Consider the following 22411-nt stretch of genomic DNA (forward strand, 5'->3'; position numbering starts at 1 on the left):
TATTTTTGTAGCAATAAATAAAGCATCCACAAGAATTATAGTATTCTACTTCAAAAATTTCACAAACCATCCTACTTCATCTTTTCCTCCCTCTTCAAGCACTACTTACTACATAACTTGTACAAAAGCAGATATAAACAAATCACCACAACTCAGATCAAAAATGCCATGTCTTCAAATTTCACTGTGTAAGTTAGCACTGTATTTCTTTAGTTAGGTATTCAATCATCTTAGATAAATAATAATAATTGCAGTCTAATTTCTAAGTTGTACTTGCAAATAAGTATTGGGCCCCAGTGGCTCAGTGGTATGTCTGCGGACTTACAACGCTAAAAACTGGGTTTCAATACCCATGGTGGGCAGAGCACAGATAGCCCATTGTGTAGCTTTGTGCTTAATTCAAAACAACAACACATAAATATTTGGTTTATCTATTATATAGACTTCCATTATGAAATATTAACAACAACAAAAATGAAGATTTGATTCCAGTTGGTTAAAATGTCCTTGTTATCAACTAAACTGTACACTGAAATCAGAATGGTATCTGAAAAAAATACTATTTTCATGGGAAATTTTGAGTTTGACAGTGATGGGGTTAAGTTTTTGGAAGTTTTCAGGATACTTTTAAACATAATCTGATAGAACCTACAACAGAGGAAGCTGTATTACATTCAATATTAGCATACAATGTGAACAAGAAAGACCAAGTTCTGGCTGGTGAGCATTTACATACAAGCAACTACTGCACCATTAGGTTTGGGATTTTACTATATGTAGAATTGAGGAAGAATGGTAACATAATTCCAAATTTCAGGAAAGCCAATTTTGATGAAATGAAACATAGGACTAAAGAATTAGGAGGAAACCTAGAATAGATGTGGGAAGCATTTATGGGCAAATTGATGTGCATACAGAACATATTTTTCCCTACAGAAAAAAAAAAAAGGACAATAGAACAGAAAATGCCAGTAGGATTCACTAAAGGTTTGAGAGATTATATTGGGGATAAACATAATAAATTCTAGAGATTTAAATGTACTGGAAGTAATAATGATTTGGAAGACTGTAGGAAAACTAAAGAGCTGGTTAAAAAGGAAGTTAAAAAGGCAAAAACTGTATATGAAAGAGAGTTGGTTGGAAGAGTTAAATCAAACAATAAGGAATTATTTAGGTATATGATGGGTAAGCAAAATGTTAGAATGGAGATTGATCCTCTTCAAAATGATAGAGGGAGGATGATCTCAGATTATGAGATGGTAAACTTAAAGTTATAATTTTTCTATACTGAAAATGTATTTCCAACTCTCCTCACACACTTAGCTATTCTTGTTCAGTCCTGCCCTCTATACACAAAACAATTTTATGCATGCCACAAGCCTTTTGCCTTACCTTCACTGGAGATTACTCATTTCAATGTGTGTCTCATGCAAATCATCATGTGACAATCTTCCTCTAACAAGAGTGCCACACACTCATTATGCATGTGACTCTCTATTCAATCCTACTAAATTATCACTTTAATTTTCAACATAAAATGGAAGCACTGGTTTTCAGAAGAGAGGAAAGGTGAGAAGTGTGATAGAATGTATCCCTAAAAAATACATTTTCAGTATAAGAAACTTACAGCTTCCAATACAGCAATGGTCCCTCCGTCTATTCAGTGTGAGATCTTAGCAAATTATGTAAGTAAAGAAAAGAAGCATTCTTAGAAAGTGTCCAAAGAACACTCCTTCAGACTACAAAGTCAGAATAGAGGATTTCATATGGGACACTACAGTATTTTTGTGTCACATATACTCTTTACCCATCTGAAAATGGGTAGAAAGCAGCAGTCCACACCCAATTGGTGTAGGAAAAAACAATGGAAGTGGCTCAGGTGTAGGGTAGCTAGAGCATGATGAACTGTCCAAAACAAGTCAACTATATTCAAAGTCCATGCCTCTGGAAACTGACATCCACACAGGGGTAGGATGAGGATCATACTCTCTTCATTGCAAGTTCAAGAGCCCAGTTGGGATCTCAAACTCCCCTGATTCAGAAATAGGGCACATGTTAAGAATAGAAAATGATATATATCGATCCAGAAATACAACATTTGGAATCAAAGAGACATCTACCAAAGATAAATCAAGTCCCTTAACATTAAAACTTATCAGAACTAACCAAGATGCAATAACATCCACAGAATAAGATACATCAAGAAAGGGTAGAAGAGAAAGAACAGCAACAATCCAAGTACCTCTACTGTGACCCACAACACAGATGAAATATGGTTGAGGAAGAAAGACATCCATACTACATGTGTGAAGACTTATGTTCATTGATTTGTAACAGATTTATTGGTATGTATATATTCTAATGTTGATGGTTGCTTTAGTTAAATAAATATTTGGAAATGCATGTAACTTATATTTTTAGGTGTGTGTTATGAAAGTATCACCTGTCCTGTAAAATTATAGAAGATTCTCAAGTGTAAGAATCAATAATGTAGTATGTATATATGTAATACTAGTTATTGCTAATATTGTTACCAACTGTACTGTCAAGAACCTCATCTCAATGCTTATAAAAGGTAATCAACGCAATGCAGAGCAACAGTTTTATACAGCTCAGTATGCCATAAACCTCAGAAGCTATAATTGTGTTAAAATCTTATTAATTGGAAAACTAAAGATATTTGACCAGGAATGTTTAGACATTTCAAACATTACAAATGGTTCAATTTCAGAGAATTCACTTTGTACATTAGTATATTTACAATTGCATTAGATTCCTTCCTCAGGAAAAAGTCAGAATGGCTATAGGTTGAGGAAGAAAGAATGTCTTTATGCTAACAATGAGAGATGAATTTATTAGGTGTGGTTCACATAACAGACTAAAGAATTTCCTCCAATAGACAACCAAGATAAAATTCCAGAGAAGGGTTTAAGTATCAAATCTGATGACAAGACACCTGGAACAAAGTATGGAAGGATGATGAAAAAGAGGAATAAGCCAGTGGAATAAAAAGCTTAACCTAACTGGAGAGGGTGTACAAAGATCACGAACAGTAAATGGTTACCAGGGGATACGGAGACAGGAACAGGCACTATGGACAGAAGTCATGCAGGAAATATAACATCAAAGAGCATATACAGGACATAGAAGTCTGTGCAGATCAGGCCAATGATAAAAATGAGAAATTAAATGTAAATCAGCAAAACGTTAAAACATATTGAATGTTTTTCTCTACAGGTTAATGATTCATACATGATTCTTACCTTTCTTGATGAACTAATTCTGGATGGATCATTTGGGATCTTTGCAATTTTTCAACACTGATGTCATTGTTCAAAGCACAAGGTAACATCTAAATTATAAAAAAAACATCAGACATTTCTTGTCATCTATGCAATTTGTTTTTTTATTGTATTCTTTTACAATGCACAAAATTAAAATTAAAACAGCAATTTATATTTCTCTGCTATGGGTTTTGTAGTTTATGGCCCACACAACTTATTTCCTAATGTATGGCATAATACAATATTCAGATAGACACATTGATAGATAATTATTTAATGAATTTATTTTATGTATGGTATTTGACAAGTGATTCTTTGAAGTCTGAGATACAAAATGTTTGGTGAACAGTGCACTTCATATGTATACAATATTATGAAACAATTTTTTTTACTTCCAAGTTACTTGAAAAAAAACAGTGAAATGGATATTTTTGATAGATTGTTTAGCAGTAGGCAGAGTATTCATTATGAAACTTTGTAGAATGGATGGCAACTGCCTGTTGTGAAGACACAAGGAAGAGAATGACATTTCAAATGTCTTCTGCCTTGACTTGAATATTTGATAAACTACAAAACTGATGAATGGACTTAGTATGTTGAAACAAGCTAAATATTTATCAAAGTAAAAAGTTCACTACCAGAATTTCGTTTTTTTCTTTTAAAAGGTTCACTTTCCTTTCATAACCTACATTATCTCCATGTTTCGGGAGTTCAGGTCCTTTTTTTCTCTTGTTAAATTCTAAACTTCTCAAATTTTCAAGATTTGGTTGACTTGTATATTTGAAATTCCTTATCTTTCCCTGATGTGAGGCAGAAGTTGTCCGAGCAAGTACAGGTTTCAAAGGAATTGGAGAATCTTTCAACAGATAGGTACCTATACATTATAAAAAGTGATCACTCAGCTTCTACCAATATTTTCAATTACTTATAATGATTTTTAAAATAAACAACATCTGAACAACTCTAAATGTTACATATGTTAAGCTTTGCTAGCCTTGTTCAAATTTATATGAATCTATATTCTAATTTTAATTGTTCTTTGTTTTTAAATTTTAGACTCTATCTAGATATATAGGCTTTATTTTAGACACTGGAATTATGAACATACATCTACTGGTGATCTTGTTTTTATGTTCTAAAAATTAATCTCAATACATATTGTTTTAAAAGAATTTTTTGTTACTTTATCTTTTATTTTTACATAAAAAATAAATATAAATCCCATAATCCTTTACTGAATGTCATTAAGCAATTTTGTTAAGAAAAGAAACTACTGTGCTTTCATTTACCAGTTTTATTTCTTCATTGGTGCAAAAAACTGACATTTATCATGCACTTAACTTTTATGTACATATATTTTCAATTTTTAAATAATACAAGTTTATTTGTACAGTATCAGATATATTATTATGCTGTTCCATAATAATACTTTGAAATAACAGACTCAGTTTGTTAATTACAATGAAATTTTTCATAATCAGATGAATAAAGTTTTATTGCAATACAATACTGCAAAATGATTTAATGAATACTGTCAATACATTAAATAACAATATTAAAATCATAAAGTAAACTTACTTGGAATATATATATATTCAAAATTTTTAGTCATACCTTTTCCTTTTTCTGGGAACACATTTTCCACTTGTTTGTTTGAGATATGATTTATAACAGGATAAGAACAAGATTTTATCCTGCCAGGCTCAGTTCTATGGAGGTTTTCCAGGCTTGTATTCTTTCCAACAAAACAAAGTACAGAATGTTACCAGTGAACAACAAATGAAATCTACCATTACTAAAATTGAGTATTTTAAGCTAACCATAAAGATTGTATATGTTTTATGATTTAACTATCCTGTTTTCAAAAACTGTACTTATTTTCCTATTGGTGGCTTAAAGAAAGTGAACATAAGTAAGACTAATTTGGTGGTTCACTAGTTTTTCTGAATAATAAGCAGTTAAATTCAATAAAATAATAAAAAGCAATAATTAATAACATAAGGTGTTCAGTATAAATAAATAACACAGCATAAGGAAATCTTCACCCTAATTCTAATTTTTTGTGACACAAACTTAAAACTTAATCCAGATCACAATTAAAATAATTTGTTAATATAAACAGCATCTCAATATGTTATATATCTGTTAGTCTGAGCAACCTTATCAATACAGGAAACAAACAATACAATGTTGTGCAGTTGATGTATTATTATACACTTAGCTTTATTTAAAATTGAATAAAACTAAAGAAAACATTATCCTAAATTGAAAACATATTTCTAATAATACTTGCCTCTGGTAACACTACAGCAATTCCTTGACCTTCAGGTTTTCAGCTTTGCCCATCTAAGTACTAGTCTTGCTTTCTCCAGTATTTTATACCTCACTTAAAGACTTTGGTAATAATTCTCTTGTGATATTTTACACCCTTGTCACTGGGCCCTCTATCCTAGCATCTCACTCAGATAATGTAATCACTGTTTTGAGACTTAAATATCCCAATCACTAACACTGGCTTTTAGTGAGAAGGAAGGCAGGAGAGTGTCAGCAGAGATAAGTATTATTGGAAATATATTTTCAATTTAGGAAAATGTTAACTTCCAAACACACATCCATTGACACTGACAGCTATAAACCCACACTAAGAAGGTGGAGGGGGCCAGTGAGGGTATTATCCCTATAGAACATGTCTGGATCAATCATGTGTACAATAAGATCAGTACCCAAGTAGGGGTACTGCTCTACATCCAGAACTTAGGTCCAGATGAAAGGGTGGTATACTACATGAGAAGCTATCACTATAGGCTAGCTCCAGCCAGATGACTGAGGTTCCACTACTTGGGGTTGGAATTAAGGGGATATGGTACCTATATTCCATAAGAGTGCCTAAATCAAGTGGACCACAATGTTAGGTTAAATAGTTTATAGAATGAATCCCAACCTATAGCCATACAGTGATGTGTTCCAAGCCACCAGAATGACAATTAGCAATACCAAAGTGAACAAATCTTCTCCTCCACCTGAAGAAGCCTGAAAGGCAACATCCTAGATTCAAAATCATGGGATTGCTTATGTGATATCCAACCAAAGGAACAGAACTTGTCCAGTCTGGAATTATGAACATGCATCTCTCTCCCCAACTGAGTGGACAAGAAATATTCCATTTAACCTCAGAATTATGGGAAGAATGTGGAACCACTGTGCACAACCAAGAACCCAGGATGGGAACACTTTGCATTTAGAATTATGAGAATATAGTGGATCTTTGTTGATGAACAATAAAGTGAACAAGAACTGTTCAAAAATAAGGACCAGGTACTCCTCAAACAGATAGGGAGTGTGAAGTATGAACCAGTATTACGCAAGTAGGTTACAAGATAAGGCTGGTACAGCTCCTACTTACAACTGGGTAGGAGAGCCCCCAGCTTTGCCCTCTTCTCAAAAAGTGGAAGGATTCACTTTAATGCTCCAGAGGAAAACCTCTGTCACCACCCCAGTGACATGAAACTTGATGTGGTAAGGACTTCCTGGCTCCACTAGTAGAATTTGTGGGGCAATGCACAATGGAGATTTCCGAGAAACAGTACCCAGGAAACAGTGCAATAGGCGATTCGAACTCAATAAGTTTTAAAAGTAAGTTTGCCCTAATTTATATAATCCATTGATTGACAGAAACAATCAGGATCCCTTTAGCTTTACTTGTGATAATCCATAAATGACAGTGCCTCATAGAATAGTAATACTAACTGAAGAGTTCCTATGTAGTGTAATAAAATACTTCATTTCTACACAACTTCTTGCAACCAGGTGTAATAACAGTAACACAACAGTTGCTTGTGCAGAAATGTAATGTGAAAAGCCACAAAGTGAGATCCAGTGAGAAAAAAGACCTTGGAAAAAGAAAACCATTGAAATTTCATTGTAATTTATCAGATGTGGTCAACACAGCTACAAAGGTTAGGCAAAACCCTCAGAAGAACAAAATACAAAATCATGTAAAAAATTGAAGAAGCCCACACACTATACTGTATAATGCCTTGAAGTGGCAATATTAATGGGCAGCTGAGAACAAAGAAATATGATGAATCTGGTAAGTTCTGACTTTCATTATATTCTTTGCCTCTAAAAATAGGTCAGAGTAAGCAATATGGGTCAATTTGTAAAATGATCTCATCAAAGTAATATAAAATAAATGGGAGGAAACAGAAGGATCTCAATAAATAAAATGTCTATTTCTAACACCAAGAAAGGAGATAGTGACAAACAAATAACACCTGTGGGTTCTTACATGGTGTAACAAACAATCTGAATGGTCATAAGAAAGAGAAACAGCCTGTAAGTGAACTGAGGAGAAGAATTAGCCCCTTCCCTGGCTACCAGTCTTAGAAAAGAAAGATTTATCCAGATAGAATAGGAAATAGGTGGAATGATAAAGGTTAGTTGGTTGGTTTGGTGTTTTATGGTGCAAAGCAACTAGGCTATCTGCATGAAAAATTCAGTGAAAAGTTAAAGTAAAATTATTAAAATTCAAAAAATGAAATCAAGATAAAACAAAAAGTTTAATTTTTGAATTAAATACTTAAATAGCATTAAATCCAGTTTACAGCAGTAAGAGAGAATATAAAGTAATACAAGTTTTAAAAGACTTTCTGTTGCATAATTTTAATTGTTGTAACTCACCAGGATAACTAACAGGTAAGTTCAAACATCAGCATTAATCACTTGAAATTGGCCTTCCCAGTCCTGTTTTAGAGTTATTTGACGTTATGGCCATTTTCTAATTTCATATCAAACTAATTCTACTTTAACTCCTAAAAAGGAATCACATTAAACAGAAACAAAGTCTAATTTATGAATTAAAGTCTTAACTAGAGTTAAAATGGCCAATGGCCTTTAAAAACTAAAAATATTTAAAAATTGGACAATGTTACCATTGCTAATAACACTGTCCAACATTAGGGATAAATCTTGGGACAAAACGTCTAAAATTGTGCCGTCGTTACGGCTCTCAATGATGGCAAGACAGTAAAGTGTGGCTCATCATGACCTGAGTGTCATACACACAACACATTGGTACATCAGTCCCAGATAAAAGAAAACAAAGAGTTAAAAACTGTGACCAATGTGTAGTCTAGTTAGGACAACTTCTTTCTGATCCTTATGGAAACAAGATGGCCAAAGTCTAATAGGGTTTTATCTGAAAAAGCTTGTTTTCACATTGCTCACTCCAAGTAGACTGCCAACTGGCATGGAGCTGACCATTGAATACAGGACCATAATCCGTGTATGGAACAGGCACAGCAGTAATAGCGCCAGAGCAAACAGACTTAGCTGTGGTGTTGGTGAGGTCCTTCCTGCAAATACCAACATGGTGTGGTATTCAGAAGAAATGGACAGAAGTAGATGTTAAAGAGAAATGGACCAGTCTGCTTTGAATATAGTCAAGAACAGGGTGAGAACTAATGTGGAGCAATTCCAGAACCAGTACAAAACTAAGCGATCAGTATAAATAGTGCAATTAGAGTACTGCTTAACTTCTATGTGATCCAGGGCAAGAGAAATGGCATACAGTTCAGCAGTGAACACAGAAACTGTAGAGGGGATTCTGTGCACAACCACTGAACCAAAACAAACCATGGAGAATCCAAAGTTTAAAAGTAGAGGCAGTGGCATATACCTTGTTGTTTAATAGTAGAGGCAGTGACGTATACATTATTGTTCAATAGTAGAGGCAGGTTTGGATGGTTTGAAAGATGTTCAGGAAATAAAAAATGGTACTTCCAATCGGGAGTATCTGCTTTTCTTAGATGCCTTAAAGAAAGGTTACATTTGGGGATTGTGATAAGCCACGGTGGGATTGGCTGACCAGGGTATACAGCAATGTTATCCAAGAACAGACCAAATTCATCCAACTGTGCTTGAATATGAAGGCTAAAAGGAACAATGGCAGATCATTTGTTCTGAAAAAATGTAGCCCACTGAGGAATGAAAACACAACCCCAGGTGGGATGCTGTGGGTAAGGATCAAAGTTTGGAAGCATATAGTAATGACAGTTGCAAAAGGCAGAGGTGTAGAGGAGAACTTGGGTATGCTGTTCTCGCATTTAATGAGATGGTGTTAAAACTATCCAGTTATCCATATAATGATATGTATCCAAATAATGAAGGTGACGAGAAAAAGCTTGTACCACTATGCAGATGTGTGGCCAAAGGACAGAGTTCTGAATGGAAGAATCTGGTCCTTGTGCACAAAACATAGAAACTAGCAGAAATTACTTTGACTATGGTAATGTGAAGTTACGCACCAGCAACATTAAATGTGTTCATCCACAGAGCTGGTGAAAAATGTCACCATAGATTGAGAAAAAGCTCAATGGTAAACTGAGGAGGATCCAAGAATTGGATAATATGAGAAAGAATGTTTCATCTTTTTGGCACAACAAAGAGATGATAATAAAATCCCAGAAGAATGGGATTGACTCTCCCTGCCACCACTTTGATTAGCAATTCCCTTACAGCTTAGGAACAAAAAAGAACCACACACTGTAAATCTGTTGGAGGCAAAAGCACCACAGGTCTGGGAGATAAAGGAGATGGAAGTGAGAACTGAATGGTTAACCCCAATGCCAGTACATGAAGGATCCACACTTCCAGAAAATGATTTAACTGCACACCCACAAACCCTACCAGTATAGGACAGGCATCAATGTAGTTGGTGCCAGTTTGGCCAAGAGGAGGAGTCATGAGGATAAGGATGGAATTTATGGTGAGTACTAATAGATTAAGGAACTAAAGGTGGGGTTGCAACACATGACAAGGTAGATGCATTCAGCAATGGTGGATTTAGGATGCCATCATGTTTTAATATTGTTTAAACAAAATTATGTCCCATTTTTGAAAATATGTTATTTTATGATTACTTGTTAATTGATTACATGACTAATTAAAAATTTTTGAGCTGACTAACTAATATCTACAAGGCACAATATGTGAATAACAATTCAACATCTCAGAATGTCCACCACATCCTCTATGAGCCTTTGCAAAATATTTATGTGAGAAACCCTTTTTTTTCCTGGAAGAATTTCAAATTATAAGGTAAGTCTTCAGTAAGTTTAAAATCTCATAATTTTTTAGGGCCAAATGCAGCTTAATTACTAAGCTTGATGAATTATTGTCAAATTTTATGAAAGTTGTAGAGTAATTTATGGTTATGTCAAAATGAAAATATAAAGCCACAAAACAACTGTTTAGTTTTACATCCTCCATGTTCAAAATTTGATAAGGCTTATTATTTTGAGCAAGCTGTACTCCAAAATTTGATGAAGCATGCTGTGAAGGCATATCAACAGATACAACTACAGCATCGTATTCTGAAGCAATTACTTCTTTACAAATATAAGACACCATTTCAACAACAGATATTGCATCTGTTCTTAATGAAAATGTCTCGGAGATGAGCGACTGAGCAAAAGCAGAATGTATGGAACATTGCAGGAAAACTCCCCCCCCATTACAAGTTTTTCAAAATTGGTCAAAATTTTCAGACAACTGCTTTACAATTAACATGGATTTGTGACTATAAGTGGCTTACTTGCAATAATCATACTAGTTACAACTAGAAAAAGCAAAACTTGGGTGTTTCCATAAAAAGCCATTCAATAACTTCAATAAGTCTAAAGGGTTCCTGAGCTGTTATGAATCAAAACCTACCACCCAGAACACATTCAACATGTATCCTACAATAAATCTCAAGAGTGTGATCTTGTACTTTGAACTGATTTGAATATTAATTCAATAACTGCTGACAGTGTAAAAAATAATACACAAATATTTCCAACCATACTTGATGCTGTTTTACATCATGCAACAAGACAGCAGTTAGATGTAAGACAGCACTGGGATGAAAGATTGCATATGCAAAAGTTCCTGATTACAATAAAATTAGTTTTATTTCAATAATTCACCTTATGTCCAAGCACAATCCTATTTTGAAAAAGTACCTCCTTTCAAGTAAAAAAATGACACATAAGACAACACAAAATGAAATAGTAAAAACTTCTGCAGATAAAATTTCTCACCATTTTAGAATGTGCCTCTAAGCATGTCCTCACTAAACAATAGTGGATGAAACCTCTTCTAATGGGCATGAAATCCTCTCAGTTTGCTTGACAATTTTGAATTTAACTGGACAGTAGCCTATAAAACAAGAAGTTCTTCTCAACGTAATTAACCTTGAGTGAATAATGGAAGAAACGACTCCATCAACAATTAATGACAATCTACAGAAACAACATTTTAAAATTGAAAACTGTGATGGTCAGGCTTATGACACAACTGTCTCTATGATTTCTGACAAAAAAATCAACAAAAGAGTTTAAACACACATTAAATAAATCTGTACCAAATGCTGATTAACAAGGATGTGTGCGTCACTCTCTAAACCTAGCAATATGCCATGGTTGTGACATACCTCCCCATTCAAAATATGATGGGCTTTTGTCGACAGTTATTTTTATCCTTTGACTCAATTCATCCAAATGGAAAAAGCTATTTCAAAAAATCGTTGTTGTACTTGCTACTGATATTTAAAAAATCTTTGAAAAACCTTGGCAGAAAATGATGGATAAAATGATGGACACACCACTTTTGATACAACTGAAGACCTTTATGTTTACATTGCCAGAACACTCAATGAAATTTGTAAACCTTCTAGACACCCAGGTTTTTACAACGAAGAAGAGAGTTAAAGTTGGGAGTCAGAAACACAAAGTAAGGTAAATAGGTTGCACCATACATTTTCTAATTTTAAGCATATTGTCAGTTTTACAACTGGAAAGGAAGGTGTAGAACCAACGTATTCAGTTGTGTTATGTCTTGAAGAAAAATTAACTATGCTTATTTAAATTTTCAAGAAGTAAATGAGATGATTTTTTCATGTAACCTTTAATGCATCTTTGATTACTAGTTTTTCACTGTTTACACCAGAGCCTAATTCGGTAAATTCTGAAGAAAAATGTTCCAAATTTATATGTAGCTATCAGATGCATGGCTCCAATAGCTTTGCAACAGTTACCTTTGATTACAAAAAACACAACTTGGCAATCCCTTTTCTAGAAATAATCTCTGGAAAATTGAGGTCACATTTCGGAAAAAAGTAAGTACACTTCGAGACATGCTCTTTGATGCCAGATGCCATCATAAAGAAGGACATTGAAGAACTTCAAGCACTGACAAATTTATTACTCCTGCTACATATTTCTGAATACATTATAAACAAATACCATGAAATAAAATTAGATATCTCAATTAAATTATTTAATATTAAAATAACTGTTCTTACTTAGTAAAAATTATCACACTGTATAAAATGTTTCAAATAAGAATTTTGTGAGTAAACTATTTTAAAAAAACAGCATGTTTTTTCTTGATTTATTTCAATAAAACAGAAATTCTTATATTATTCTGTTACAATAAATAATATGAAATCCAATCTCACAATTTATTTATGGCAAATTTGAAGACAGTAGCAATCTCAGCAAGTGCAAACAGTTTTACATCAATGAACTTAAAGAATATTAACTGCTTCCTGAATATCTTGTTTTGATACACTCTTTTTCACCAAAACAAAAGTTGTTTAAGAGAAAAATAGTTAATTCAACTAGAAATATTAGCTTTCTGCAATGAAAAACAAAATGCAAATTTTCCACCTGTCTACAATATTTCTTATATGCAATTATCACATGTATAATATACAGCATTTTTCATAAAGTTATCATTTTAAACTTTTTTTTTTAAATATCTAAATATGTTTTCTTCAGTATTATCACTAGATATAATACTCAAGTCTGGTTAATGTTAAAAAAAAATTACCAGTTTTGTGACTAGTCCTGAATCTTCAGATAAAGATCTCTCATGGCAACTTTTCAAGGACTGATTAACATATTCTAGGGATGGCTTTCTCTTTTTCCTATTGATATATTGTCGTACTTCTTCCGTTTTCTGCTTCAGATTTATTACTCTTAGACCATCATTTGATTTACACGTGGATGAGGGAGAGGTTGAGCATGATGCACCCAGTATCCATTCAATATCTGGTCCTGTTGGAAGCAGAAATCCTTGTCTGCCAGCAGAAGTAGGAATATTTACTGAATATAAAATCAGACCATCAGTAGTGCAACGTGGTAGCTTTCTTCTAGCAAGACGAGCTTGAAATGCTCTCATCAAACCATCACAATCATATTTCAGCTCCATACTTTCTATTATGGTTATTAGAGATCCCAATTTGGAGGACTCCAATACTTGTCCCATAGTAGCAAAACATTCCAATGCTGCCTGTCTTACTCGCCTTTTATTATCAACAAGTAACGGTGAAACAGCTTCACAGAGTTCACAAATATCTAAAGAATAACTAGGGAAAGTAAGAACTGCAGCAGTTATTCGGTTAATGATAGCCTCTCTAACACGGGGATTACGATGATTTTTTAATGTCAGCAAAACTCCTAACACTAATTTTGGTGGAGTTTCATGCATTAGTTTATGGATCACTCTAGCACAATGTTCACGAACAACAAGGTTACTGTATCCTAAAAGTTTAGTCAATCCTAATACTAAACTTTTTATGTGTACTTTCAAACTTCCTTTCAATTTTTCTACAAGAGCTTCATAAACACCAAGAACAGCAATGATTACATTAAAATTCATGTCATCTAACAAACTAGAGAGAAATGACAAAAAGACAGCTAGCTGATCATGAAGAAGGTTTAACTTGACAGCACTTTTCAGAACTGCTTTCATCTGCTCTGCACTTTCTATTCTCAAGGAGTCATCTTCATTTAAAATGTTTTTGATAATTCTGGGTTCAAAAATACCAAATTTCAAAGACTGATTTTTTGTTCTAGCTCCATCTAACTTTTTCCCACTTACACCAAAGCTGAGATAAGAGTTAGGTATACTTCCTCTCTTAATAGTTTTTCCACATGTTTCAGATCTTCTACCAGATTTGACATTCCTGCATTTTTCTATCAGCTTTCTTAATCCCATGTTTCCACTCTTTTCTAGCTTATGCAAGTATTCAGTAAAGACTACAGGTCCAACTAGTTTCCTAATTCTTTGTACTGCCATGTAAGTTGGGGAAAACAGAGTAGGTTCACCTTGGCTCACCAAGTTAGTGAGAGATTCAAATAATATATAAAGGTCCTCAACACCATATTCTTCAGTTAACACTAATGGTAAGCTCAATATGGCACCTTTCTTCACAGAATAGTCTTCAGATTCAAGACCCAATTCAATATAACAACGAAAAAAGCACTGTAACTTGTTAGTGTATTTCAGGTACCTCTGAAGTACTTGAATAACAGATCTACGAAGCATTAAGTTTTCATGGCCAAGATTTTGAATTAACTGTGGTAAAACAACTAAAACACAAGCATCAGTCTCTACTCCAAGATAAGGTAAAAAATCTGCAATCAGTAGCACACAGTGATACCGCACTTCCCACCTTGCATCATTTAATATTATGAACATGCCCTCGAAAATCATCAATTTGTTACAATGAAGAAACTGAACACCACCTGCACGTACCACTGCTCGAAGCTTGGAAAGAATTTCTAATCTTGTTGTTGCATTATGTCTCAACAGGCGTTGCAGTAGTAAGCCAATATCTACATCTTTAAGTATATTCTGTGACTTATTCATAGCTTATTTTAATACTTGTTGTAGCTTTAATGTTCCCAAACTTTCCATGATTATCATATAGCTCTGAATTTGACCTCCTTTCTGAAAGACAGAAAACTTACATTAATTATTCAAAATACTCTTTATTTATAAGTGAGGCAACATAAACAATTAACCAAGAATTAAAATAATGGTACAAAATCAGTACTAAACAAACTTGAAATTGGAAATTTAGCTTCACATTAACTTAAAAAAATCTTCAGAAAGTTCATCCATAAAGGTTTTATAACATTGAAGTTCTTTTCACCTATTTATTTACAACAGTTTTTGTAATAAACTTTACATTTTTCTGACTAAAAATATTCTTTCATTTATCTTCTAATACAGAAGTTTTTTTGTTTTAACAGAACTCTAAAACAATAAAAACACTTTCCAGCATTGATCATTCTTTTGCATCTCTATTGTCACTTCATCATTTAGAAACAAATGTTTACAAATGTATATCCATCTGAGGATTTACAAGCATATCAGTAAAACTTTCCTAAAATGTTATTTTAGAGAAAATCAGCTTGAATTGTGTAATTTTGTTGTTATTTTTACAAAACAAGGGAAGAACAATATAAACACTAGTATCATACATGATTAAAATGTGGAATTAAGATAAAATGGTATATAAAAGCTGAGTTTTAAGGCAGCTGGATTCTGGTATTTTTGTTCACATAATAACTCGCAATTATATATAAGAAAGTTTCACAATCACAAAAGAAACAATAAGCAAACCTTTATTCAGATGCTATAATTTTCCTATACTGAAAATGTATTTCCAATAAGTACTTGCCACTTCTCATAAGATTAGCTCTGCTCATTCAGCTCTGCAAACTATATTCAAACTTTTTCTTTATGCATGCTGCAAGCCTTGCACTCCCCCCCCCTCTTGGAATTACCATATTCCAGCATGTCTCTCATGTAAATAACCAACTTTTAACAAACAGTAGCATGAAATGATCGTGGAGCACACATGACTCCCTCTATACTGTTCTACCACTTTGAAGTTTGACAAAGGGTGTGAGCACTGGTGAAGTGTGGAAGTGTGAAAGGATGCAAGTACCTATCAGAAAGATATTTTCAGTATTGAAAAATTATAACTTCCAATACAGTACTTCTTTCCTCTCACAAGCTTAGCTAAAATCTCACATTCAGAAGGACTAACCAGTGCAAGAGAATGACAAAGAGAAATAGATTAAAAGAAAGGCAGAAATTGTGCAGTGTTATGCAGCTAGGTTGTGGCAGACTGTACTTGGTAAGTCAAATACATCCAAACACCTCCTCAAGGGGTACCAACATATGTCCACCTCAAACCCAAGAACTAGAGATTAAGATCCATACCAATTTCTGGGTATATCAAGAGGATCACCACTAATCTGTTGATCCAGGAAATGCCATCTAGTATCAAAAGGATGTTGATCACATGGAATAAACTCCCCCAATCATGGCACAGTCTGGCACCATCTAAAGGTAATAACATTCCCATAATAAGAGAACAAGGGAGAGTCAACTGGAACAATCCCAGTGCATCACCACTGTGACTAGAACCACAAACAGGGCAACAGGGGAGGAAGATAAACAACCCAAACTCATGTGAAGACTTGTGGTGATTGGTTCACTTGAACCCAATACCTTTATGCTGGGAACCGACTTCCATGCGAAAGTAGGATAAAGGCTCCCAATTTAAGAAGTGAACTGTAACTGTGAAGGCTCAACTTCAGTGTGTATGTAATGTGTATTAGGAGGCTACATCATCCAGGAAGGTGTTGGCTCAACTCCTTTGTTTGTGTAAAAGGGACCATAAGGCCACTTATTCCAAAGGTGATGGCTCAATTCCCATGTTTGTATAAATATTATTAGGCAGTCACACCAGCCAGGAAGGAGATGGCTAAACTTCATGGTAGTGGAATTAATATATGGAGGCCATATCATCTATTAAGGTGACAGCTCAATTCCAGTGGCTGTATCAATGGTGTTAGGAAGCAGGAAGCTATGTCATTCAGTAAGGAGATGGCTCAACTCCAGTTGTTGTGTAAATGTTATCAGGAAGTCATAACAACCAACAAGGTGATGGCTCAACTTCTGTGGAGGTCAAGTCACATCTACACCAGCAGAGCACCACCAATCTACTCTCAAATAAATGGTTCTAATCAGTTTACTGACTAACTTATTCAAGAGGGTGCCCCCATAAACAACCACCCTGGCAGTTTAGAATTGAAAAGTGGGAAGGACTCCAATACTTCTCTCAAGGAAGAATGGTGATAATTTAGTGGAGGGTCTGGAGGAATATCATAACCTGAGACAGTGTAGTGGGTACCAATAAAACCCTATCTTGAAAAAGCATACCATACCAAGTTATTCACTTGAGGCATAGGATACATATCAATTACCTGCTTTAGCCATGTAGTCCATGGGTGGTATGGTCTGGAACAGGGATGCTTATAAAGTAATTATCACGAGATAAATAGCCATCAAGCAATCTTGTGGAACACTCCATTTCAACAGTAAGTGTGTAGAGCCCTAGATAAAACAATAGCTTAAAGAATATCTGATAAGGCACCAATTGATACAGAGCAGGATCTATGTGATAAAAAGGGAAAGAAAGTCTCCTGAAATTAACTGGTAAGTTTTTACATTTTTGTTTAAGTCATGCACAGTCACAAGTGGAAGCCAAAATCCAATGCAAATGAAAGTGTAATACGATGGAGTTCATGGAAGATGGATGTACTGAGAGTGGTCCCCATGCTGGATTGTAGATTTTCCTCGAACAAACAACGAAGACAAGAAGTGAGGGAAATGCAACACGTCAGATTTGATGGGAGGAAACATGGAACAATGGAGGAGTAGGCCATATGCATCAAAAAGTTGTAAGGGAAGAAAGGGAAAGATCATGAAGTAAAGAAGATTGCCATGGGATAAAATGATGGTTGCCTGTATCCCATAGGGTATATGTATATGCAAGATAACAGCATAAGGCCTTGACTGGACAAAAAAAATCTATTTAGGTCAATTTGAGAGTATAAATAGAATATAAAATAAAGTGAAATAGGAGAAGAGGAGGAACAACCCTCCACAGCTGCCAAGGAATGACTGGAATAAAGAGGAAGTTAGATAAGGTGATAAAGAGTGCATAAATCCAGTACAAAAGATCCAAGGTCCAGAAACATAGATCTCTAGACCAGGTGCCCTCTTGGTGGTTGATACATGCCATCACCACAAAGTTGTCCAAATGAACAATCACCAGACACTGACAGGCAAAAGGAAGCAAGTGATTTAATGGCTGATGAACCACTAGAAGTTTCAGAGCATTGATATGCAAAATGGTTTCATTTGCAGACCAATAGTACAAAGCTTCCTGGTGATTGGTCCAAGTCCCCATCCCTGAAGGTATGTGTCTGCAAACAAATTTATATCAGGTCACTGGAGAGGTAGTGGTACACCTGTTGATATGTGTGCTTTGTTCAGCCACTACTACAAATTGTCCCATAGAGAATGAAGAAAAGAAATGTTAGTGGAAAGGGAATCCCAAGCAAGGTTCCATCATTTGTGAAGTGTCCACTGAATGGATTTCATATAGGCACAACTGAGAGAAACCAGTGCAGTCCTGAAGGTCTACATCCCCAAAAGCAACAAAACCTCATGAGATGAGAGGGCACCAGGAATCAAAAGTTTCGTGGAGTGTAGATTTAAATGAGAAGGCAGAGTGCATTTGATATTGGTGTAAAAAAAAACACACCAGAAATGTATCAGATATTGAGTGGTTCATGGCAATGACTTCTCCAATTCAACCAACTAGCTCTCTTGATCTGCCACAGAAAGGAGTTGAAAAGTATGAGTGGCCAACTCCTGCTCTGAATGAGCTAGAAGAAGCTGATCATTTATATAATAATGAAATCCCATTCTCAGTGAAGGAAAGACAGCAAGTGGAGAAAGAAAAGGGATAATGAATCCTTCTGATACAACCCATACCACCCATTGATCATTGACAAAGGGAAGCCAGCAAGGAAAAAACTTCAACAGTTGATCTCCTACCAGGTCCAAACCTGCAGGGTAGTTCACCAATACTGCTGGCAACAGGTGTTATATAATTAAGGAAATCAATGAGAAAAAGGGCTCACATTACAAGAAATGGGTAAGGGTTGGGAGGATAAAAGACAGGAAATGGAAATAGGTGGTATAGAACTGACCAAGACAAATAGGCTACAAAAGTCATAAGAGTTGAATACTGGTGGGTTGATGTCACCTGAGGCTCAATATTGTCTCAGAAAAGGTGCAAGACATCAATCACTGAAATATGTGGAGGATAAATTGACCCCAAGCCTAAAATTTCATTCCTACCTATAGAGTCTCAAAACAGAAACCATGTATATAATGCAAGCCAAAGATGAAATGCGGGCTATTGTGGAGGAGAGAAGTGAAGGGTATTTGCAGAAAAACCCTCAGGATTTCTGTGAACAGCCTCTAATAAAAAATATATGGAAAAAAGATACTTCAGAACGGTAGTGAGAGTAAGACAAAAGCAAGAACATTGGACATGGATAAGACTAACATTAGATTTGGAAGATGCCATCAAAGTGGTAACAATGCACCTGACAATATCCATTTTCAGATCAGCAAATCTGCCCAATGGTAAGAAAGGGCATACTGATCAGAAATCCTTGGAGACAAAGCATGTTGATCCTCTTATTTCATTGTGAGACAAATTGTTCTGCATGTACTAGAATATCAGGGAAGAAGAAAATACCAAAATTGATTAAGAAGATTTCTCATATAACAAGGAAAGACAAGAGGAGTAAAAGATATGGGAAAGGAATAAAACATCACAAACCTGAGGCACAAATTTTGTGAAGACTGAGTTTGGACGAGGCTGGAATTAGGAATGAATGGCAAACTCCATAAGGGAGAAAAGATAATCAAAATCCTCGTTATTCTGTATTTGTGTTTTTTTCTTGTAGCAAAATTACAATGAGCTATCTGCTATACATTCTGAAGAAAACTGAACTCTTGATTTTAGCAATATAAATCTGAAGCTTACTGCTGTCCCACTGGGGAACTTGCCATTCTGAATAATATCAGCAGATAAAAGAGAAGTCTAGAGACAAAGGTTGACCCATGTAGAACTTTTCCACTGTTGTCACAATTTTTATAGCAATCATTGAAAACATTTCCATTCTAGTGATGACTGCTGGCATTAATGAATATTAATGTTTAAGAAAATATTTATATATTATGTTAATATCAATAACTTTAAAAAAAACAAAACAATAACATTTAAATGTTCTTCCATAAGACATCACATATGTACTAACATATGTACACATATATACACACACACACACACACACACACACATTCTATTAACAAGATATTTAAAGGACAACAAGGATCTACTGATCCATCATGCCTGTCCCATCCATTTAAAAAAAATTCAAATCCTGCCTGTGTTATTGAAATATTTATCTAACCTTCCTTTAAAGTTAATGCACCCACCACATTTAAATGAAACATGTTCCAACAGCATATAACTCTAATGGAAATGTAAAACTGCATAAACCAAAGATAGTTTTTACCCTGTCAAAGTATACATATGTGTATCCTTGATATTAATTCTCATCATTAAATATGAAAGAAGATCAAATCCTTTAATAAACTTGAACACCTCAAATGGAACAAGGTTTTGTGGTCTTACAAAACAGAGCATTTGTGGAAATTCTAATTGTTCTGTACACTGTGATTACAAGATTAGGCAAAAACACAAACTTAAAACATAATGGCAAACTTATGAAAATGTGGGAATATTTATTCTGTTAAAGAAGCCAGAGGTATTTTCCAACTTGATGGTAATTTGAAAAACTGAACAGTAATATAACATTTTATTTTTAGTTTGTCATGCAATAAACAGTGAATCAACTTAAACAGAGACATTAAAAAAAAAATAAAAGTTGGTTAAATAAAACATTAAGGTACCAAGAGCTGCCAACCCAGAGGCCTCATGCTAATCAAACTGATATTTTTAGCAATGGTAGAAAAATACGTAAAGTTTTAAAGAAAACATCAATTATCTTGCCTATGGTACAGCTGAAAGACTGAACGTTTATGACCAGCCTTTCACCTATGTTGCTTTTCACTTTTCTGTCCATTTTGTCTCAAAGTGCAAACTTAAAATTATCTCTAACAGAGTTACCGTTCATATATATGCACTATTAATAATGTCATTAAGTTTTTGATGAAGTCTATAAAAGCCCAATATTTGTTTAATTTTCAACTGTAACTTGCAACACTTAGTCGATTTGCACAAATTTAGTAATAATAATACGATGTATTATACAATCAAAATTAATTTACTTTACTTACTGATTCAAATAAATCAAATACAAAATACTATTTGTTATTACTAAAATACAATATACATACTTACGATAGAATTAAAACAACGTGCAAAATCTTTAAATACTGCCAAAAAAAATAATAAAAGTAGCTTAACAGTAACGATGATACTCGTGAAGTCCATCAACGAACAGGTACTTACTTACAGTTGGTTGGACATGGAGCTACGATATATTATTACGTTACTATAGTAACTCAGTAATAGCGTATGATCAGACTGCGTGTTCGAAATTCCAAGAACAGGCTGATAGACGCTCCTCTAGTGGCTAACTCCAAAAATAATTACGCAAGGGGTTATTCGACATTCTTGTTGTCTCGGACCCGGTAAATATAATAGTATTTGCGTTTGTTTTTGAATTTCGCGCAAAGCTACTCGAGGGGTATCTGCGCTAGCCGTCCCTAATTTAGCAGTGTAAGACCCACTAATTACACACCATCCCGAGTGTCTAAAGCACCGTGGGCTGCTAGAAACTTAAAACAAATTTTAAATGTCAATGAAATGATTAATGAAATTCATTAGTGCAGGTATAAATGATACAGGTTTATTAATTACTCTACTTACAAAGAATGTTGCAGTAGTACCGCTTTCGAAGTGGCAAATCTTATAATTTTACTGAAATTGTAGAGCTAACCACAAAGGTCTGGAAGTCAAGGGCTGTCAGGATTACTATCTGTTTTACAGTTGACTGTTTCATCATGAATTTGGGATGTTGCAGGGCGAACATCCGGGCTACTTTAAGTTGAAGCCACAGAATTATCGGATGTATGCCTGATGCTCTGACACATTCTTTTGGCTATGTTTTTTAAACATTTCTTCTTAGCTAAGTTATTTTATGTGCTTTTATCTTTCTCCGAGTGATTTTTCATACAGCAAATGAAGAGTCATCAGTTCTTGTTCTTTTACGGAGGTGCGTTGCTCCAGCCAGATGATTAATTCATCCGTCAACTCAATTAACTTGTCCATAGTAAGACTTTCAGTTATTATACAACTGTTTTATCTTCACCACTTCCATAGTTTT

The 22411-nt window shown here is 34.5% G+C and overlaps 1 protein-coding gene across 2 annotated transcripts in view; it reads right to left on the reverse strand.

Annotated features, from left to right (window-relative positions):
* The window catches only part of LOC143225673 (TOG array regulator of axonemal microtubules protein 1-like), a 49255-nt gene extending 27609 nt beyond the window's left edge, over nt 1–21646 (reverse strand). Inside the window, exons 1-5 of one of the 2 annotated variants that reach the window (XM_076455503.1) lie at nt 21535–21646; nt 13158–15062; nt 4899–5019; nt 3974–4158; nt 3264–3352 (exon numbers count right to left, since the gene is read on the reverse strand). In XM_076455503.1, the coding sequence (XP_076311618.1) occupies nt 3264–3352; nt 3974–4158; nt 4899–5019; nt 13158–14981 (2219 nt within the window). In that variant the 5' untranslated portion in view covers nt 14982–15062; nt 21535–21646. Of the gene's footprint in view, nt 1–3263; nt 3353–3973; nt 4159–4898; nt 5020–13157; nt 15063–21423 lie in introns of both variants that reach the window. The other variant, XM_076455502.1, reaches the window with a different exon arrangement.
* Nucleotides 21647–22411: the final 765 nt, after the last annotated feature.

This window comes from Tachypleus tridentatus, chromosome 9 (assembly GCF_004210375.1).
Source record: "Tachypleus tridentatus isolate NWPU-2018 chromosome 9, ASM421037v1, whole genome shotgun sequence".
Classification (NCBI taxonomy): domain Eukaryota; kingdom Metazoa; phylum Arthropoda; class Merostomata; order Xiphosura; family Limulidae; genus Tachypleus; species Tachypleus tridentatus.